The 21383-nt window shown below is 54.6% G+C and overlaps 1 protein-coding gene across 2 annotated transcripts; it reads right to left on the bottom strand.

The window, feature by feature from the left end:
* Positions 1-210: 210 nt before the first annotated feature.
* On the bottom strand, positions 211-21265 carry DUOX2 (dual oxidase 2). Of its 2 annotated transcripts, XM_033190252.1 has the most exons (34): positions 21175-21265; positions 20536-20619; positions 20177-20266; positions 19743-19907; positions 18961-19148; positions 18561-18762; positions 18288-18454; positions 17831-17891; positions 17606-17702; positions 17067-17157; positions 16695-16797; positions 15965-16128; positions 15223-15398; positions 14499-14617; positions 13982-14119; positions 13677-13790; positions 13284-13486; positions 12820-13005; positions 11319-11544; positions 11139-11232; positions 9002-9192; positions 8414-8483; positions 7964-8047; positions 7258-7436; positions 6870-7100; positions 6593-6692; positions 5525-5574; positions 5130-5257; positions 4754-4907; positions 3343-3575; positions 2952-3110; positions 2449-2604; positions 2075-2203; positions 211-1788 (listed from the first exon to the last, which is right to left on the bottom strand). In XM_033190252.1, exons 2-34 carry the CDS (start codon positions 20603-20605, stop codon positions 1666-1668), a joined length of 4641 nt encoding a protein of 1546 aa, XP_033046143.1. In that variant the 5' UTR covers positions 20606-20619; positions 21175-21265; the 3' UTR covers positions 211-1665. The 2 variants fall into 2 exon arrangements, with proteins under 2 accessions (XP_033046143.1, XP_033046144.1); XM_033190253.1 differs by lacking the exon at positions 13982-14119.
* Positions 21266-21383: the final 118 nt, after the last annotated feature.

Genomic DNA, 21383 nt, shown 5'->3' with positions numbered 1-21383 from the left:
AGCCTTGTCAGAGAGATACTTTCAATATAGGAGGTTGGGAACCAGAAGCATTTGGCCTGGCTGAAGAGGTAGGGTGGGGCCAATGAGAAGACAAACTTGGTCTGAAACCCTCCCTCCACAGGTTCTACTGGATGGAGAACTGTATGACCCGGCATTTCCACTCATAGATACATACTCAAGAAAAATGAGTGCATGATGGCCACTGAAACATAGGTACAAGAAAACTCACAGCATTTTTATTCATAATCATTCAACATTAGAAACAACCCAAACGTCCATCAACAGAAGAATAAACAAGCTGGAGTACATCTCTACAATGGAATAGGAACAAAGTGCTGATACGCACAAAAACGTGGATGAATTACAAAAGCATTATGGTAAGTGAAAGAGACCAGTCTCAAAAGAGTACATTTAGTATGACCAAAACTGGATTTGGTAGAAATCACATCAGTGGTTGCTTCTAGAAGCTAGGGGAGACTAAGTGGAAGTGAGTACGAGGGAACTTTCTGGGGTGATGGAAATGTTGAAATGTTCTCTGTCTTGACCTGGGTCATGGTAAAATATATACATGATTACTTATTATATGTCGATGTAAAATATTTTACAGCTCAGCTTTTTAGGAAAGAGCCAGATGGAAAATGAAAAGAAAAGTTGAAGAGCTGAGTACGGAGGGGATGTTTCAGACTGGCTCTTGCGTAAGGTGACCAGCTATCCCAGGCTGCCGGGGACTGATGGGGTTTCCTGGGGCAAGAGACTTTCAGTGCTAAAACAGGGAGAGTCCTGGGCAAACTAGGACAGCTGGTCACCCAACTCATGTGGAAGAGGGGAATTGAGAGCAAGGTCTGAATATCTGGCAGAGAGGCTGGAATCCTTCAGCCCCAGAGCCCAGGGACCACTCTAGTAGATGCAGACAGGGGCCTGCCCAGGGGTCAGGGCAGTGGGTGTCACTGGTGACATCAGGAATATCAGGGTTGGGGAGGCATCTTTGTTTCCTGGTGCCCTCCTCAAGGTTGCTGACACTTTGGGGGCAGGAAGGGGTAGAAGTAGGGCTGCTCCTTTTGGAGCCAGAGGGAAAAGACCTGGAGACAGAGTTGAGGTAGTCGAGCTGTCCAGGTTCTAAGCATCATGGTTTCTGCACTGGGCTTTGAGGAGATTCTCAGCCAGAGTATCCTAGCCTCTTCCTCCCTCAAATATCGGGCCAAGCAAATAGCAAAGCGATGCATCGATTCTGTGGAGATGTGGGGGCCATTGGAGACAAGCACTGTTGTACCTCAGTCACAAGCAGGGACTGTCCTCTCCCCACTTTGCTTGCCACACCCGCCATGGCTTGAGCTGGGGTGGGGAGTGGGCTTTATCTTCTTTGGGAGATCCTGACTGATTGTGCACTTGGTAAGGGCAGGAAGGCTGGAGGGCTGCAGGAATGCTGTTGATAACTAGGTGGTCTTATGATCATCATGCACTGCAACTGTAGAACATAGTCTCCTGCCTTTTCTCATCTGTATAATTGTCTGGGCCAATATTGCTCCCAATATTGGGAGGGGCTCTGCAGTCCTCCAGCTGAGGCCCAAAGTAGATTCTGATGGAGAGATTGCCAATAGGGTTGGGCAAGTTAGGTGCACAGAAGGGAAGGCAGGGTACTAGAAGCAGCAGCCAGGGAGGACGGGCTCAGAAATTCTCATAGTGGTGCATGAAGTGGGCTCGGTCCTGCCTGTTGACGAGCTGACAGGCCTTCTCTACATTCTTGGTCATTCCCGGAGGGCCACAGCTGAACACCCCAATCTTGCGCACCTGTCAGGAGATTGGAGAGGAGGGGGCTGCAGCCTGGAGGTGCTCACTCTCCTTGGAAAAAGCTGCTTCCTGAGCTTGGCTGGAATGACCAGGGCTTCAAATCCAGGCCTTGAGGAGGAGGCTTAAGGTGAAGGGGGTGGAAGTCCCCCTTTAAGACCTGACCCCATCCTAGGGCCAGGCAAGGGGTGGAGTTGTCTGCTCAGAACAGAGCGGCAGGGTGCTTCCGGGCCAGGATGTCCTGGCAGGGGAAGACCAGAGTCCCAGGGTGGGAGGGAGTGGGACTGACCTGTGGGTGGACCTCCTGCAGGGAGTTGAAGAAGGGCTCGAAGGGGGGACGGCCAAAGTGGGTGATGGAGCGCAGGCCCGTGAACAGACTCCGGTTCAGCACCTTCTGGAAGTGCCGCTCACAGATGTACTGGGGGCCCATGGGCAGGTCAGACCAAAGACAATTAGTGCCAGCACTCAGCCCGAGCCAGCCCACATAGCCCAGGAGACACAGACTGGGGAGGGGAGGGAGCTGGAGGCTGAGGATCAGGGCCACCAGCTCTGTCCCTCCTGCCAGCTCAGCCTGGCCATCCACCCACCTGCCCTGGCCATCCTGCCTTATGCTGCCAATCCATCTGCCCACCAAGTTGCCCTGGCTGGTGGGCCCTGACATACCAGCATTGTGGTCCTGAGGTCGAACTTGTCAGCCAGCTGGGTGATATAGATGTGCGCAGACACCAGGTCCTGGTGGTCGCTCTCCTCCACCTCTCGGATGATGTCAGCCAGCCACTCAAACTGACGCTGGGTCCGCGTCACCCAGATGAAGTAGATCTGGGGACACATGGCTGCAGCTCAGGACCCAGCTCAGCTCAGCCTCCCTACATCCCAGGGGCCTTCACCTGAGAGACTGGAAAGCTCCAGACCACCTGCAGACACCAAAGCTGTGGCAGGACCCACCAGCCTGATCCCAGGCTTCCAACTGACAGGTCCTAGCAGAGGCCCGTCTGGCTACACCACCAACGTCCCTCCAAGTTTGGCATCTCAACCACTGGGTAAGAATGACCCCTTCAGACTCAGTTCCTGGAGCCAGGAGCTTTCTGTCATGCTCCACCACTGTGATGTGGGGACAAAATTCGGCCACCTATGCCCCATTTGATGAATGAGGGAGGGATGCTCACCTTCTTACACAGCATTTGGCTGCCCAAGGATGACTTGAAGACCAGGTCTTTGAGGATGGAGGCAAAGGGGGTGACCCCAATGCCCCCTCCCACCAACACTGATACCTCAAATTTATGCCACTCCTGATGGCCCTCTCCAAATGGTCCATCAAGGTACAGCTGCCAAGAGAGGGGGAGATGAAATGAGCCTGGCCCTGCCCCAGCTCTGAGGCCAGAAACGGAGACACAGGCAGAGGGAAGATACAGAACATCCTAGTCTTTTCTGAGGCACCCCGGGCCTCTCCCAGGCTGGCTTTGGGATGGGCTGGAGCTTCTAGTCTCAGGATGGGGAAGGGTAGAGATCCTCTGCCAGTGCCAGAGGCCCAAAAGCAGGGTTCCCGGTGACAGGCACCTTCGGGTATCCAGCACAGCCATTGCCCCTCGGGGCTGAGTAGATCTCCCTGAGACGAGTGGTCCAGGGCCCCACCGCCCGGATGTGCAGGCTGAGCGTGTCCTCATGGGGCGCAGAGGTCAGGGTGAAGGGGTGGTACTCGGTGGTCCCCAGAGCCAGGCAAGCGATCCGCACCCACTGCCCTGACTTGTACTCAAAGCCATGGGGCCTCTGGAATTGCAGGTAGGTCACTCCTGGAGGTCATAGACAGGGAAAAGCACAGATCAGAAGGCTTGCTCCTGGTACCTGAGGACTGACAGGGGCCTGTCCTCTCCATACGCCTGAGGCCTGGGGAATAGTCACGTGGTCTAAACAGGTGGGGCTCCTGGGGCTGGGAGTAGGAGGGTCCCCTTCTCTGTTTCCCAGGTAATGCAAGGGCTGGATTTCTCCGCTGCCCTCTTCCAGCCCCTCTCCTCCTCTCTACTCCCTCTTCCCATGGAAGGCCCAGGCCTCACAGCACTGCCTTGAATATCAGCCTGCTGGGTAAAAGGACTCAGGCTCACCAAGGACCATCTCAGTGGCTATCAAACCTCCATTTGAGGGTTACCTTTCTACACACCTCCTGTACTATCATCTATCTAACGCTTTTCTTTAAATCAACTAACTTTTACGATTCAATGTATCTTGGCAGGGAACTTTATTGCTAAGGTAAGTGGAAAACCAGTATCATGTGTTCCACGTAGAAAATAACATATTTTGTTACCAAATTTTAGCTGGATACTGTTTGTTATCTGACCATAGCTGAGCCTCAGGCCTGATCTCTCTGTTAAAAAAAGGAGATTAGCAAGTGCTGGAGAGTAGAAAGGCATACTAACTCCACTCTGAGACTTTGTCCTTAAGTAATCTCAATTGAAATAATATTGCAATGACATTAATTTGTTTACAATGTGAGTCCTGAAGGTTAGACAGTCCTGGGATACATAAAATCATCTTTTGCCACCCTCTATGATGATACCAATCCCGACTTTGGCCAACACTGACTCTCAACAACAGGCTGGCAATCTGGGCATTTGTCTGTCTCTGAGAGAAGGAACAGGACAGGCATATGTGGCTTCCTGCCCTGCGCTTCCCTGTACCCAGGCCACACGTGTGGGGGCCTTTCCCATCCTCAAACCCCTCTGTATGCACCTTCAGCCACCTCTTCTCAGGGTCACTTCTCACCATCTGCAAGTCTCCAGGGAGCTAAGCACAGCCCTTCCTGGTCTACTTCTATCAGGAAACCTTCGGGAATCCCCGAGAGTGGTTTTTTTTGTTTGTTTTTGGACACAGAGTCAGAGGCAGTAATGGGGTCAGGAGGCCTGGTGAGCTGTCTCCCCATGTCTGAAGATTTGGCCTCTGTTACTCCCAACCCATGTCAGGCGGGGCCTAGTACCTGAGGGCAGCAGCTCCGCCTTCACCACGCTGATCTCCACCTTCTTCCGGCTCAGGCTCACCAGCTTGTCACCCCCATAGATGATTGCCGGGACCAGGAAGTAGATATGGAAAGTGGGCAGCTGGATCAGAGCATAGCTGCCGTGGATGATGAGCTGGAGACATGGCCAGTTAGTACAGCTCAGGCCCAGCCAGGCCCCTGCCCGGCACCCCCTCTTGCCCAGGCAGTAGGCCTGTGCTGGGGAGATAGGGCTGAGGTCTGGGGTCTTAAATGTCAAGGTCTCATTCTGAGATCTTGGATCCAAATCTCTCTCCTTCACCTTCCTGTCCCATCCTGAGCTCCCTGCTCCATGGGCTGGCCCAGGGAAGTCCCTCACCAGGGCATAGAGCAGGATGTAGAGGTGGTGGGTCAGCCAGAAGCCCCGGAAGCTGCGGCGGCGGAAGTGGTGGGAGGCAAAGACATACATGATGGCCAGGACCAGGAGCAGAAGCACCCCTGTCATACCTGCGGGCAGGAGGACAGGGCCAGTGAGTAGTCTCAGGACTTCAGCTTGGGCTGAAAAGACAACAGCACATTCCACTATCCTGCCCTCCTTCCTCTCTCATCCCTCCGCGGCCCCCAGAAAAGACTGCCTGGAGGGAATGGAGCTGGGGCTTGTCCTGAAGGCTAGAAACAGACCCCATGGCCACTACAGACAAGTGAGTGTTCACAGAGAGATGGAGACAAAAGCAGAAGTCCTCAGACAGAACCCCCAGATCCCACATTTCCTACCTGGGACGGTCTGGAAGAACCACCAATAGAACTTCTGGGGAAGCTTGGACCTGGGGGGCAAAGGCACCTTGAGCCTCTGGCTGGGGCAGCAGGGGCTCCAGCAGTGCCACACCACAGCATGACTCCTTTCCTGCTGGCCCTGACTGCTGAGGGTATGCGGCCTCCACCCAGATGGTCGGGGATCCCTCCAAGGAACTTGGCACCCAGCCGTCCACGGTTCCACCCTCTGCACTCAGCAATTTTTCCTTCTGTGTTATCCTGAACTCTCTTACTGTGGTTGACCCCTGCTTCCTTGAGTCCCTGGTTCATTATTCTGTAAGCTCCATAGGGCAGAGATTTTTGTTTCATTCACTGCTCTATCCCTAGGCTTAGAACAATACAAGGCACACAGCAAATCTCGGTAAGTAGTTGTTGAATGACTGCATGTATCTTGACATCCCTATTCTGGCATCTGGGTGGACACATGGGACACACTCCATAAATGTCTGCCCAGTGAAAGGACAGAAGGCAGAGATGGCAAGCTGTGTGCCAGGATATATGAGAGTCTCTGACCTCATCTCCCAAACACCTTTCCTGGACAAGCACAGCCAGCTGCCTTCCTGAGGGCAAGAAGTTTACCTTTCAGCTTCCCCCAGGGGACTAGCTTAGCGCTGAGCTTCTCGCTGAGTGTCTGGGACTGTCGATTTCTTTTTTTCTTTTTCTTTTCTTTTTTTTTAAAGACAGGGTCTTGCTCTCTTGCCCAGGCTGGAATGCAGTGGTACTGATCATGGCTCACTGCAACCTCAAACTCCTGGGCTCAAGCAATCCTCCTGCCTCAGCCTCCTAAGTAGCCAGGACTACAGATGTGCACCACAATGCCCCACTAATCTTTTTACTTTTTGTACAGATGGAGTCTCACTTTAGTGCTCAGGCTTGTCTGGAACTCCTGGCCTCAAGCGATCCTCCTGCCTCAGCCTTCCAAAGTGTTGGGCTTACAGGTGTGAGCCACTGTGCCCTGCCGATTTCTTTTTCTATTATACCCTTAGGCCCGCCCTGTGAATCCCAGGAGAAACCTTCCCCAGAACTGACCCATCATTCACAAAGACGTTGGGGAATATGCAGGCCAGCAGGCTGAGGGGGCTGACTGAGAAGATGTAGACATTGACTACGTGGCCAGCACTGTGCAAAACTGAAAGAGACAGACCCTGTTAGAGATGCCAACGAGGACAGACTCTGCCTCCGATCCCGAGGGAGAGGAGGCATGGGGAGGAGAGATGGGGGTATAAGGAGTTCCATCTCCCCACTGTTTCCCCCAACTAAACCCAGGGTGCTTCAGCAAAGAGGAAAAAGCCTGGGAGTCACGTACTAGCCAGGACAACAGCAGCCATGGCGATCCAGCGGTGGAAGTCCACCGCGGCGTCGAAGGGCACGTAGCGGTTGAGGAAAGTCTCTCGCAGGAAGGTGATGAGGTTGCGGCACATGGTGAGCAGGATATAGGAGAACATGAAGGAGACGCTGGCCGCCGTGCCCCGTGACAGGATGATGCCCACGAGGGTGGTCTGTGCAATGCCCGAGGGTGGCGAGGCAAAGCCATAGTCTGGGGCCAGAGTGAGGTTAGATCAGCTTGGCACAGGAGGCCAGGGTCCTGAGCCCTGGGCTCTCCTATGCAGACTCTTAGGATCAGAGGCCTTTTCACTCCTCTCCAAGGGTTGGGGCCTGCTCCCTGCCCACTGCCCACAGCCTGGAACTCTTACAGTAAGCACGATCTGCAAACACGCCAACACTGATGGCTGAGAAGATTGCGACACACACGATGTGCCTCCGGTAGTTCTCCACGAAGCGCTTGTACTGCTGCAGCTTTTGGGCTAGGAGGCCTCGCTGTGTCTTCTCTTGCAGCGCCTCTGTGTACAGCCGGGGAACAGGCGCCGCTGCCCTATAGCAAGGGGAGGCAGGGCAGCAGTGTGGTAAGGGCCCTCTGGCCTTCCCTTAATGCCACCCCATGAAAGGTGACCTGGGGATCTGGCAGGCATCAGGATGGGCCACAACAGATGAAGGGAAAAAAGCAATCTGCGGGCTTCTTACTCCTCCAGCCCTTGACTTCCATCTTTGCTCCATCCACCCACTCATTGTCTCCCTGCTACTCCCCTCCTCCTGTCTGTTCTATCCTTCTTTCTTCCTGATCCCAGCACAGGCCTCAAGGCTGTGCCCAAAGCAGGCAGGAGCCAAGAGACCCCTTACTATCATCCTGTTGAGCCAGGACCCTTGCCTGAAGAACGGGGTGCAGAGGTTGGAAGAGGATGAACAGTCATGCAACACTATAACCCCCCAGTCAGGTCAGGAACGAAAATGGAATGAGACTCAGGATGGTCCCTTATATGTCAAGGATATGTAGGTGGGGCCTAGGGACCCTGAGACTTCTCTCCATGTCTCTTTGGGCCCAGGGATTTGGGAAACACTCACTTTTTGCCAAACCTCTTCTTCAGTCCAGGGCCTCCCAGCTCTGGGGCTCCTGAGGCAGGGGGCCCCATTCCCTGGGGGTGGGAGCTGAGAAAAAGAAATGCGGCTGTTCTCCCCTTGTCTTTGCAGCCAGGAGAAGAACTCCCAGGTCAGAGCATGGGGTAGAGGTAGGGAGTGGCTCCTGGGACCAGGCAGGGGGCAAGGTGCAAAACGAATTAATAGGATCTCACGATTTGTTTTGTAGAATGATTCCGGCCTGGAGTGGCAGGGAGAGAGCCAAGCATCTGAGCAGCATAGGGTGAGAGAGGCAGCTGGAATTTTTGTGCTACCAAGAGCTACTTTCAAAGGGCAAATGCCTGATTTTACCCGAGGCTGATCAGCCAGTCCTACTCCCTTCATTTCTTTGCAGGGGGCTCAGCCAGGCCAACCCACCAGAGCCCCATTCCTGCTTACCGCTCCCCAGGTGTCCGAGTGATGAATGAGACTCGACAGCTGATGTTTTGTTTAAAGATATCTCTAATACCTAGAGAAGAGAACAAGAGGCAGGACTGGCTTCCCCACAAGGGCAGTGGGGTAGGATGGGAGACTGTACCCTCCTCCCTTCTGGGAAAGTCATGTCCAGATCTCTGACTCCAGTCCTGTTTCCCTCCTTCCCCACACTAAGCACTCACTGTGCACAGGGCAGACAGTGTAACAACTTTGCGCAAGAAAGAGAACGTCCTCTCAGGTGGATGCAACCCTGCAGGTCCTTTGTGTAAAAGAAACAATGCCTCTTCCTCTGGCCAGATATATCCTAGACCAATGCCCGTGGCTTTGAGCAGTGTGTAGGATAGATTTCAACCTGCTCCTTGATCTCAGTGGGCATCCTTGTGCAGTAGACAACTTGCACACCTACATGTGCCACCCCGATTACATGTGCTTGGTCCTGTACTAGGTACCAAGGACTTAGAAAAGAATAAGCCCTGGGCCCTGCCTAGCGGGAACTCTCATTTGGAGGACATGCCCCCCCTCCCTGATGCCAACCATTCCTCACACACTCACCACTTCCACCTCCACCTTTGACACAGAGCTGCGTGAAGCGGAGCTCGCTGTCATGGTCCCGCAGCATGAAGTGAAAATCCTCCCATGTCAGCTCCTCCTTGTCCTGGAATCCCGACTCCCGGAACATGGACTCCACCACCTCGGCCAGCTGGGCCTTGGACAGGCAGTTGTTGGAGATCTCGATGAAGGACCTGGAGGAGGACCAGAGACACAGCAGCCTGTCACCCAGCAAGGTCAGGCTTGGGTAGGTTCAGGGTGGGGCAGGCCCTGGATTATCTAGTGTGGTTACCAGTGACCCGGGAAATGGCACTGAGAAGGCACTTATCCAGCCTGCAGCTGACATTAAGCTGGGTGGGGTGGCCATGGACTCAAAAGGCAGAACAGAATTGAAAGTGACCTTGACCAATTAGAGAAAGCAGCCCTTAAACAGGGGGCATCTACAACTGGGAAGATAGTCCACTGAGTGCAGGGTTGTGTCCAGGGTGTGCATGGTCCACTCTCGTGGCAGGCTCTCTGTCCACTCTCTTTTGTTGATGCCTCCCACATCACCCCTGGGCTCCCCCTTTCATAGTCCAGTGGGGGCACCAGGCAGCAGGGTGCCAAGGAGGGGACCTAGCTGCAATGCCACTGCTTCCTTGTGCCAACACCCTGGGCACAGGTGGGAACGTCTCCATGCCCAACCTGATAGCACCCACAGTGGCACCTGCAATAGCCAAGCTCTATTCACAGCTTGTGCCTTGGGACAGAAACAGACACACTATGCAAGTTTGTGTAGGTCTGGCAGCAATGCTGTGCCATGCTGGGCCCGTACAACACAGCGAGCACAGCCATCACATTAAAAACATCGTCCCACCGACAGTAAGCAAGATACACACTGAGTTACAGGACAAGAAGGTGGGAATTCGCCAGGTGCGGCGGCCCATACCTGTAATCCCAGCACTTTGGGAGGCTGAGGCGGGCTGATCATCTGAGGTCAGGAGTTCGAGACTAGCCTGGCTAACACGGTGAAACCCATCTGTACTAAAAATATAAAAATTGGCTGGACTTGGTGGTTCACACCTGTAATCCCAGATACTTGGGAGGCTGAGGCAGGAGAATCACTTGAACCTGGGTGGCGGGGGTTGCAGTGAGCTGAGATCATGGCACTGCACTCCAGCCTGGGTGACAGAGTGACTCCGTCTCAAAACAAACAAAGAAGGTGGGAACTCAGCCCTTGGAGGCAGGGACCCTCTCCTAGATTCCCTTGAGCCTCACCTGGGGCTGGGCCTGCAATGACATACCCAGCGAGCTACAGACTGCAATAGCTTTGCCCTTTCAGAAGCTCTTGTCCAGTCAGGGTATCTGGACTATATGAGGAATGTAGCAGTTAAGGCGAATGCTTAACGCAATGTTAAGGCTTAACAGGATAGAAAAATCACAATAATGTGGGCTGTTACATCTATACTTTGTATTCATTTGCTGACTTATTTCATTTTGTCTTACTCAGTCATGTATGAAATGCCTGCACTGTGCCAATCACAGTGTGGAGAAGCTGGATTCAACAGGGAACAAGCCCTGCCCTTATGGCGTGGAGGCGAGCTGTGTTACTGACGCATTCATTGTCTTCAGGAATGAGAAGAACAAAGCTGTTTTTTACCGGCACAACAAAACCAGAAATGGCTTAAGATGCAGGAAGAAAGAATGGTTGGAATATGGAGAAGCCTTCCACGTTTCTCTTCCTGACTATCATGGTGATGAATATTGGAGCAGCGATCAAGGTCATCCATTCACTGTTTCATTGGGTAAAGCACAGTGTTGGGCATGCTGTAAAAGAGTTCACAAAGATCCAAGGGCACCCAAAAGGGATTCGTGGATTTTTGTCGTTGGCCATACTGGTGTTGGGTTTTTGTTTTTGTTTTTTGACCAGGGACACTTTTCTGGCTGGTGTTGACAGTCCAGACAGAGACTCTCCCAGAGGCAGGAGCCAGTCAGGTAAACATTTAAAGGTGGATGTTCTGAGAGTTTAGGATGTAGTGTCTAGGCCACCTCTCAACACAGATGACCACATAGCTTCTTTGCCAGCCCTCTTCTGACTCAACCTGTTTTCCTGTTTGAAACACACCAGGAAGTCTCAGGATTAGAAAGGCACACCCCATACCGCATCATGGTGAAGAATTCGTCCTTGGAGAGGAAGCCATTCTCATCCAGGTCATACATGGTAAACATCAGACGGGACTTATCCTCTGGGGAGCCTGGGAAGAGAAAAGGGGATGCAGGTCATCTCCTTGCTGAAAGATCCCTAGATTCTTGGATAGCCTGCCACCTCCCAGCCCCCTACCTTTCATGAAGACCACCAGGATATCCAGGAACTCTCGGAAGGACAGGTAGCCATTGCCATCCTTGTCAGCCAGAGAGAACATCGACTCCACAAACGTGTCCTGGGGCTTGAGGCCCAGGGACTCGGCAAACTCGGCCCTGCTCAGCTCGCAGGTCAGGGCCTCCCGCACCTTCTGGCAGGAGTCCAGGGGCAAGGTCCCTGCGTCGGCCTGGTTGATGTCCAGCACCTGCACTTGGGCAGCAGCAGAGGGAGGGAAAGAGAAGGAGGTGAAGCCTATGCTAGAAGCAGTTCAGTGACCCTTCACATCTCCCCAAAGTCCAAATCAGAAAGGCTGAACCCTGAAGTTCTCCTGATCCTTAGATATACTGACTGGGGCCTCTGTTGGCCTAGAGATGGGGGAATCAAATCTCTAGCAGCCTGCCCATTTCTCCCTGGGCCCAAGAACCAGGAACTTCATACAGTGGGCATGGTGCTGGGGTGTGGAAGGGGAAGTGCAAAGTTGAGGGGAATGAAAAGTGAGAGAGCCTATACTGGGGACAGAAGGTGTAGCGACATGATGGCAGACAGGCAGGAAGGGGCTGGGGCTGTGCCCTCTTGCCAATTCAGATAAGGCTGCCATGTGCCTATGATTTGTCCATTGTGCAAAATGTTTAAAAGTCACATGTGACAACCATTTATTGTTTTTTGTTTGTTTGTTTGAGATGGAGTCTTGCTCTGTCACCCAGTCTGGAGTGCAGTGGCAGGATCTCGGCTCACTGCAACCTCCGCCGCCAGGGTTCAAGCAATCCTCCTGCCTCAGCCTCCAAGTAGCTGGGATTACAGGTGCCCACCACCATGCCCAGCTAATTTTTGTATTTTTAGTAGAGATGGGGGTTTCACCATGTTGGCCAGGCTAGTCTCAAACTCCTGACCTTAGGTGATCTGCCCACGTCGGCCTCCCAAAGTGCTGGGATTACAGGCATGAGCCACTGCACCCGGCCACAACCATTTGTTAAATGCCTACAACTGAACCAGCACTTGGGCCAATAAGCACTGTACATAAAACAATGTTTTTCAAGCATTAGAGTGTATCCGAATCATCTGGAGAGCTTGTTAAAACACAGATTGCCAGGCCCCACCCACAGAGTTCCTGGTTCAGCCTGACTGGGTAGGTGCATTTCTAACATGTTCCCAGGTGAGGCTGATGCCCTTGGGTCCAGGGCCCAACCTCTGTGGACCACGCATGTAGATGATCTCACCAAATCCTCACAACAATGCAGTGGGATGGATACAGTTTTCATCACTGTTTTATAGATGAGGAAACAGAGATACAGAACAGTGATAATGTGACTTGCCTAAGGTCACAGGGCTAAGTAAAGTGGCAATGCCAGGATTCAAGCAAGGCTATTTCTCTCCAGGCCACAGAGTGGAAGCTTAGTTCACCCACATGGTGTTCTATCTAGCCCAGGTTTCCTCCATTTCTGGGGCTGGGCCCATCTCCAAAAGGCACAGATCATGGCACCTGAGCAAAAAGGTGTCTGAAGAAGATCTCCAGGATGCGTTCCCGCTGCTGTTTTGTCACAGCCTTCCTAAATAGCTCCTTCTCACTCATCTCAGCCACATGGAGGCCCAGAGCCCAGCGCACACAGAAGTCCCGTAGTTGCTGCACAAAGGCGCCCCGTTCCTCTTCAGAACTGAACAGCAGCACCTGAGTGGGAGGAAGCTTGCTGGACCTTCTGCTTCAGCCTCCCCTCAACGGATCTTGGGTTGAGGGGAGGGGAGAAAAGCTCCTTCCCATCCATCCAGGCTGGGGCCAGGTGTGTGACCGAAGGGGGTCAGGTTGAGTCTGGGGGCCTCTGAAAGGAGCCTCTCTCTCCAGCAGCAGCTGTCATAGGTGAGGTCTATAGCTGAGGATAGGGTGGCCTCGCTTGTGATAATGGAGTCTTGTGAGGGCAGCCCAGGCAGCGGAGGCAGGACGAGCCATACCAGGTCATACTCCTTGGGGATCTTGAGCAGCAGGGTGCGGCATCCTCGGTTGCTGGACAGGATGAGGTTGACCTGCTGCAGAGGCTGCAGCTGGACCACGCGGAGCACAGTGAGACGCCTGTTCAGGACCTGCAGACACCTGTCTGGCAGCAGCTGGATGATGATGGGACTGCTGCTCTCCTTGGGGCCTGGCCACTCCATCGCTGGGGAAGGGAGGATTGGGCCGGGTAGTTCAGTAGATGTCCCCAGGTCCCCGCCTTCAGGTCAATTCCACTGTGAAGACCCTAAAGGCACCCTGGCTTTCCTCTCACTCTGTAACTTGGTTCTTTCTCCCAGACTCCTGTCTCTCCCCTCCCCCCTCGCTTCTCCCTCCTCTGCCCAGCCCCTTCTCACCTGGCACTCCATCTTTGGCTGCTTCCTTCTTCACACTCTCTTTGCCTTTCTTTTGTAGCTTCTTGCGTTCTCGGCCCCGGAAATAGGCCACCACTCCAGAGAGAAGCAGACTCACTGAAGGGGATCAGAAGGAGCCAGTGAGGAGGGAGCTCCTCACCTAGAGCTTCACTGTGGCTTCGGCTATGGCCCCTCCCTTCCAGAGGTTCCTTGAGCCTGGTCTGAAACGGTATCAAACAGCCAGCCCCTCAGGCCAGCGGGAAACGAGGGGCAGGGCCAGTCTGCAGAGAGGCTGCCTAAGAGCTCACCTAAGGGAAGGCAGCAGAGAGCAATGATGGTGATGGCAAAACCAGGGCTGCTGCCCTCAAAGAAGTCAAGCACAGTCAGGGGTGCACACGGGGGCAGGCCGTTGGTTGTGAGCTGCTTAGGCTGAGGGCAGGGTGCACCTGAGGGAGAGGGCATGGAAGATCTCAAAGTCTGAGGATCCCGCTGCGTGGCCAGACCTCTTTCCCCTCTAACCTATAAAGGACCAAGGTATCATCTGTCTTCCCCAGGCCCATCTCCCTGAAACTGTCTCCCTCACAAAGTCCCCATCCACATCCTGTTTCTTGGCATCTACCCCATCCACCCCTTCTTGACTGTAGGGTGCAGCTTGTGTGCTAGTTGAGGTCCCTGGTGTGGGAGCCAGCCAAATGCAGGCCTCCCTTCTAGCCCAACACAGAAGGTGCCTGACTCCCTGGACAGCACCAAGTGATTCCACCGCACCCTCAATCTTGATCCTTCTCTGGCCACTGTCACTCACTTGTGTTCTCCCAGGGCACTCACCTCTATGCCAGACAAAAACATTGGGCTGCAGAGCACTGGGGTCAACATTGATAACAGTGACCAGCACGTTCCGCAGGGTGGTATTTCGGATTTCTTCAATCTCCTTCTTGGAGAACAGCCTAAGTTGGAGGAAGTAGAAGTCACTGGGATGGGAAGGGGATGCAGGCCTCCAGCAACCCCAGACCCAAGGAGCCAGGTGAGAAAAGAGACCCAGAGGGGCCAGGTGCGGTGGCTCATGCCTGTAATCCCAACACTTTGGGAGGCCAAGGTGAGTGGAGTGGATCACTTGAGGTCAGGAGTTCGAGACCAGCCTGACCAGCATGGTAAAACCCTGTCTCTACTGAAAAAAAAAAAAAAGTAGCTGGGCATGTTGGTACATGCCTGTAATTCCAGCTACTCAGGAGGCCGAGGCAGGAGAATCACTTGAACCTGGGAGGTGGATGTTGCATTGAGCCAAGATCACGCAACTGCACTCCAGCCTGGGTGACAAAGCTAGACTCTGTCTCAAAAAAAAAAAAAAAGAAAAAGAAAAGAAAAGAAAAAAAGAAAAAGAAAAGAAAAAGAAAGAAAGAGAAAAGAAAAGAAAAAGAGACCCAGAGGGCTTAGGAAGGGTGTGGTGGGCTGACTAAGAATCAAGGGCTCATAAGGGCTGTCTAAGGCCAGACAGAGGGTCTAGGGCCCAGGCTGAGGAGGAATCTGAGGTGGGGACCCAGGCAAGCCTTACCCATTCCTGGTATTCTCAAACCAGTAGCGGTCACCATCCCGCAGCCGTACAAACTGGTCGAGGACAATGGCGTTGAACAGGGGTCCAGGGTCCCCATGGCTCTCCAGGAGCCCCCCAGGGAGCAGCTCTAGCTGGGATAGGTCCTGGTTGTACAGGGCAGCTGTGGCCTCCAGCACCTGGGGCACCACAGAAGATAAGGGGTGAGTGTATGTTTGCTGAGGAGGGCAGCCACTGTTGCCCCATCCCTGGGACACAGGACCCCAGCAACTGCCTGGCTGGCTGCTCAGGCCTGATTTCCTCTTCCTAAGCAAGCCCCCTCAGGCAGGACAAGTCTGGTGGAAGGATCAGTGTGTCCCTACCCATGGTAAGACCACGGTCAGGTGCCCGAGGAGCATATCCTGTGACCATCACCAGCCTGCCTGACCTCAATGATTAGCAGCTTCAGGGGCACCCAGCCCTTGGGGTGGGACCCTGCAACAACAGGACAATGGCACCCAACCCAGAAGCCACCCTGCAGGAATGGTACAATGCAGTGGTTAGGAATAGATTCTGGAATCATATGGCTGAATTTAAGTCCTGCCTCTACCATTTACCAACTATGTCATCAGTAAAATGGGGAAAATGATTATATGTACCTTATGATGTTATTATGTAGACTAAATGAGTCAACATATGTAAAGGTTTGGAACAGTATTGCCATAGGAAAGCTTGAGCTGCCATTATTATCATTAGTATTCCTGACCTGGGGATCCACATTAGGGTTGAGATCACTCCAGTTCCTTGGGATGGCCAGCCCAAAGGCCAGCAGGGCCTGGCTATAGCTGGGCAGCCCCATATCTCGGCCACGCTGGATGCTGCTGGCCACATAGTCTGTACGGGAGAATTTGCCAGGGCCAGGCCAGTAATCTGAAGAGGAGAGAAGAGCAGACTTTGGGCTTTGTCCTCTCCACCCTTTTTTGTCCTGCAGCCTTGTATCCAACTATTAGCACTATGGTTCTTCCTTCTCGGCTACCCCCAGTGATCCACATGAGATCTGTGTCCATGCTGACCATTGTGTGGTGACCACACAGTGTCACCATATGTGATCAGGGCCAGTTTTTCCAGTAAGACCCTTCCGCTAAGACTCAAGGCTGTTCTAGTCACCAAGCAGTAAATACCCTGTCCTATGCCTCCCTAATTTCAAGACAGGGCTGAATGAAAAAATTTAGAGACCTAACTAAGCACCAAAGAGATTGTGGTACCACCCCTCCCCAATACTCAGAGTTAATTTAAAATAAAAGTAACACAAAACTGTAAATTAAGCTAAAAAAAAAAAAAGTTCAAAGTTCATTTTCTTCTTATGACTCCTTGAAATCTCTGTTTGTATCTGTGTTCCTGCATCGTGGGTGCCCTAGTTCTGCTGTTGATGAACCCAGAAGGATCCTCAGGCTTCCTGGCCCTTTACCATCCACCCCTTCTGGCTCTGAGCTCACCCCTCAGATCTTCAACCACTATCCTGTCCTCCAGCTCCGAAATCTGGGAGGCCATTCCCAGCAGCAGCTCATTCACCTCCTGGGTACTGTTCAGATTGGGGTTCTGGAAGTAAACAATGCACTCAAGATAGGCTCTAGGGCCCCTACCCAAAACTCAGTCTCTCTCAGCCTGGGCCACTTTAGTACCCCAGGACAAAGAGCCCTTGGCCAGTTCCAGACTCTCTTGAGCTGTTGTCCCCGGATAATTTCCTCTATCCTTCATCTCCCATGAACCTGGGGTAGCAACACCCAAGAACTGGAATTGTTGCTTTTCCCAGCCTGTGTGAAGACTGACCTTGACCCATCTTCCCATGACCCTGACCCCAGTCTGACCTCCCGAATCCAGTAGTTGTTGCAGACCCTGAGAGCTTGGGAGCTTTGAAAACCCTTGTTCAGGACCTTCCGGAAATGACAGCTGGCATTTCTGAAATGGAGAACAAAGGATGTGATGAGGGAATTCAGAGAAGAGTCAAGGATGGGATTGAGTGGGCTGAGGGACTCAGTGGGGGTTCACTAGGATTGAGCAGTGGCCCAGGAACTTCCTTGAACATGGCAGACATTTGGCAATGTATGTTTACTGGAGATGGTGTGCGCTCCTAGTCCAGGTAGGGTGGAGAGAGGAGGGGAGGGAATGACTCAGCTGCTGGACAAATCCTACACCCAGCAACCAAATTTCAGGCCTTAGGAGAGCTGGGGAGATTTCCCTACTAAGCCCACACATCTTACCCCAGGGTTCTGTTTCAGGGCCCCAAATTTTTGCTTCCCCTTCTCCAGTGAAACTGCAAAGGAGTGTGAAAGGCCCCAGCCTCCAAGGCAGTTCATTCTGCACCTTTCTCGGTGTGATGCCCCCTCTCTGCCAGCCCCTCCCTCACCTCATGTAGACACCAGGGGGCACCATGGTAGAGAAGAACTGCTCAGAGGCCACCACAAATTCTGGGGAGATGCTGGGGTCTAGGAAAGGACGGTATCCTGCAGGAAGGAGACCGAGATGATAGGGGGATAGGCTCCTTGCCTCCACATCCTCCCATCACACCCACCTGTCTCCTATCCCCTCAGGATTCTCAACACAGGTGTCCTCCCACCCCCTACTCCCTCACCTGTATACTCCGGGGGTGTTTTCTGCAGGAAGCTGGGCAGCCACTCATACATAGCGATGTTCTGAGGGGCAGAGAGAAGCGAGGGGGGCACGAGTTGGATGGGGCAGGGCCTGGAAGGGTCTGAGCCCAAGGACGGCTTCCAGGTGGAGATGAGGACCAGGCAGGGTCAGTCATGGGAGAAGCAACTCGAACAGGAGCGGTGTGAGGCCTGTCTCCTCAAAGAACCAGGGGATTTGGGGGAGGGGGGGTTGGGAGGTGATTAAGAATCACCAGCCAGATTTCTCCTCTAAACAGCGTGTGCCGCCCTATCATTTACTGGGGCTTCCCTAGACCTCGGCTGTCTGGGGAGGGGTTTCTGGGTGGAGGTTGTCCATAGATGAGGAGCTCTGTGGGGCAGCGGAGTCTCTCGTGGACTTGCTCGCGGAAGGGGGGACGTCGCGGGGCGCGGACAGCTGACCTGGTAGGTGGCGATGACCCTCTTGCGCGCGTGCTGGAACAGCTCCTCGTCCCCCCAGTCTGGGTGCTGGCGGGCCAGCCTCTGCGCGCACAGGTTGTGATAGCGGAACCAGAGCAGGCCCAGCGCCTGCAGGAAGGGCTCCCGGTTCCCTCGCTCCGCCCCGAAGGCTGCATCCGACGTGGGGGCGCAGGGGAAGAGATGAGCGGTAGCGTGATCGGGGGAGCCCACACTCGCAGACCCCCAGCCGGTCCCGTCCCGCCCCCGCGGCCTCACCGTACAGCCCCCGGGGCCCGCTCTGCCCGTTGGCGGGGTCAGGCGCCGCCCACATGAGCAGGGGCTTCTGCGAGTCTCGGGGGAAGGCGGGGTCGGGCCCCGACGCCAACTGTCCCCCGGAGAAGCTCCGCAGCGCGTCGCTCCAGGAATGCGAGGAGCCATAGATGGCGCTGCCGTCCAGCCAGCCCGTCACCTGATTGGTCTGTGGGGCATGCGGTGGGTGAACTGAGGTGTAAGGGGGCGAGGAGGGGGTGGGCGGCTGCAGGCCAGGGAATGCGGGACCTGGCGGTTGTCTGCGGCTGGGGAGTGGGCGCCCCTCCCCGCCAGGCCCTGCCAGGCCCGCAGCCTGGGTCCCAACTGACTGGGGTGCGGCCCCTTCCCGCCGTCTTCCCCTCCTCACCAGGTCTCGGGGGTTGCTGGGGCTCCGTCCGGTCTTGGGGTCCCAGCGGCTCCTCTGGAAGGGCAGCACCACGTCCCCGCGCTGGTCCGGGTCGAACACCGGGTCTCCGGGCGGGATGCGGATGTTGAGGAACTCGGCGGGGCAGCCGGGCGTTTCCACGCTCACCACGTCGGAAAGAAGATGGTAGCCTGCGGGCATGGAGTGCAAATAGATGACAAACGTCCGTATCGCGCTCTCCCCACGGCCAGGGCGGCCTCCAAGTGTCCTCAGGTGCCAAAAGACAGAGGTCCTAGTGCCAGCTCCGCCACCAGCTCTGCAGGTTAGTCCCAGGGAGCCTCAATTTTCTAATCTGCAAAGTGAGACTATAGTGAGTTCCCTTCCTATCCAATTCATAAAGCTGTTGTGAGAATCAAAATGATATAATTTATGTAGGAGTACCCCAAGTCAGTCCTCCTCCCTCTGGGCTAGGGGGAGGTAAGATGGTTACAAAGACATGGTGAGGAGAGCGGTGGCTGGGGAGCTCAGTTCCCAAGAGCCATAATGGGGGTCCAGTGACACCCCTAGTTTGGAGTAAAGCGTAAGAGAAAGAGGAGTGAATATCTCTGTATCAACATCCCAAATCTCTCCGAGATGAAGGCAGTCTTGAAGTGCTGCTTAGAGAGGGAGGAAGTGGTTGGGAGTCTCGGATGGGTCTCCTGTGGACCCGCAGAGGGGATCTGGCCCCTCCCCAAGGCTGAGCAGAGCTCCAGATCAACCCCACTGGTCTCCCCCTTTGCCCTCACCAAAGAAGACCCCCAGTACAGTGCGGTTGCGGAGCGACGGCAGCCCAGCTATGCCGCGCGTGGCTGCATCGCTGAGCCGGCGCGGGTTGGGCAGCTGCGGCTCCTGCAGAGCCTGATACACACCGTCGGCGTAATTGGCTGGTACTCGGCGCTGCAACCGGCAGCCTGCGGAGGCAGGGAGTGTGGCTCTGTCTAAGCACTCCATCCCCAAGGATCACCCAAACCTCGCCCTAAGCCTCCCTCAACCCCCAACCCCCTTCACTGACAGAACCTTCCCGCAAGAGTCTCTTGGGCCCAGGAGCGCGTAAGATTGCGCTGTGTAGGCAGCGGAGCTGCTGGGCGCGTGTTCCCGGCATATTCTCCTCTCAGGGCCTCCCGCGCCCCTGACCTTCGCGAGCCACGGCCCCAGCACGGCCCGAGCCCGCAGAACGCACCAACAGCGCCACGCTCGTGGTGCCTCAGGTTGTTAAACCAGCCGTCATAGCGCTGCACTTCCCAGGGCAGTGAGAGTGCGTCCTGACTGCCTGTGGGCACAGAGAAGGGCCTCCTCAGCACTACGCTCCCAGCTACCCCTCCCTGGCAACAAAGGCCTTGGCCAGTCCTTCCCCAGCTCACGGAGCGCCCCTAACGGGACCCAAGTGTCCTGCCGCACTGAGAAGTTTCCCATCCCGCTGAGCTGCGCGGCGAAATGACCTTCCAGTCTCTCTCAGGGACCCGCTTGCCGCACCTCTCTCCTCCCCACCTCCCAGGGATTCTGAGGAACACCCCACCGCTAGAGGAGCCTGATACTTGCCCGCTGGATCCAGGGGTCCAGTCAGAAGAGCTCCTAGGAGCATCAGTGTTTCTGGTCTTGCAAGGAGCATGCCAACCCTGCAGCCTGTGGGGGGAGGGTGGGGGTGGTAGGTGGTATAGGAAGGCCCCTGTTAGGGCGTCCTCTATCCCTCTCCTCTTGTTCCTACAGCCAGCACTGGAGGAGGAGCGCCAGCTGTTTCCACTTCTGAAAAGTAGCTGTTAGAAGCATCACCGAGGGCCTGCATCCAAATGCCACTCTCTACAGGACAATTGGCAGCTCTGGAGGCATTGACACTTCCCCATCCGCCACCCCATCAGAGTTCACCGCCGACCATAGGAACCCACTGGGCAGGAGTCTTCTGGGGCATGTCAGTCCAGGGCAGGACTGGTCCAGCCCCCCAGGGTGCGCCCAATGTCTCTAATGTCTCACCTTCATCACCCGGCCCCCCGCCCCCAATCCCTCAGGCTCCGCTTCTCCTCCAGGAATCAGGCAAGGGAAAGAGGTTACTGAGTTGGGAGCTAGGCACCTGCAGCACCCTTCCGCAATGAATTCCCCCTTCCCCAATAAACTCCCCTTCTGCAATGAACGCCTGTGCATGATGGGCGAGGGCTAACGTCAGGTCCTAAACTCTGATCTAACCTGTAGTTTAGGGTGGTGTTGCCTTCAGATGTCTTCTTTCCTCTTAAAATCTTTGCTTCTGGGCTTTACTTCTTGCCTTCACCCTCACTCATCCAGCTCCGTGGATCCTCAGCCTCCCCGGCTGCACTGTCACCTTTCTCTCTGGGTCCTTGGTCTCGCCACTGTGCGGGTGCCTGCTAAGGACAGACCTGCGCCGAGTGTGAGCATCT

Source organism: Trachypithecus francoisi, unplaced genomic scaffold (assembly GCF_009764315.1).
Source record: "Trachypithecus francoisi isolate TF-2019V2 unplaced genomic scaffold, Tfra_2.0 Lachesis_group3, whole genome shotgun sequence".
In the NCBI taxonomy this organism is placed as follows: domain Eukaryota; kingdom Metazoa; phylum Chordata; class Mammalia; order Primates; family Cercopithecidae; genus Trachypithecus; species Trachypithecus francoisi.
Note: the sequence above shows the minus strand (reverse complement) of the source record. Positions and strands in the feature narration are given on the sequence as shown.

Excerpts from the sequence above, each read along its gene's own strand:
- DUOX2 (XM_033190252.1), bottom strand. The coding sequence starts at position 20,605 with ATGCTCCTTGCAAGACCAGAAACACTGATGCTCCTAGGAGCTCTTCTG. Across the intron at positions 16,129-16,694 it reads AGTGGTTGAAGATCTGAGGG|ATTACTGGCCTGGCCCTGGC; the intron begins GTGAGCTCAGAG and ends TCTCCTCTTCAG. Across the intron at positions 13,487-13,676 it reads AGCCAAAGATGGAGTGCCAG|CGATGGAGTGGCCAGGCCCC; the intron begins GTGAGAAGGGGC and ends TCCCTTCCCCAG.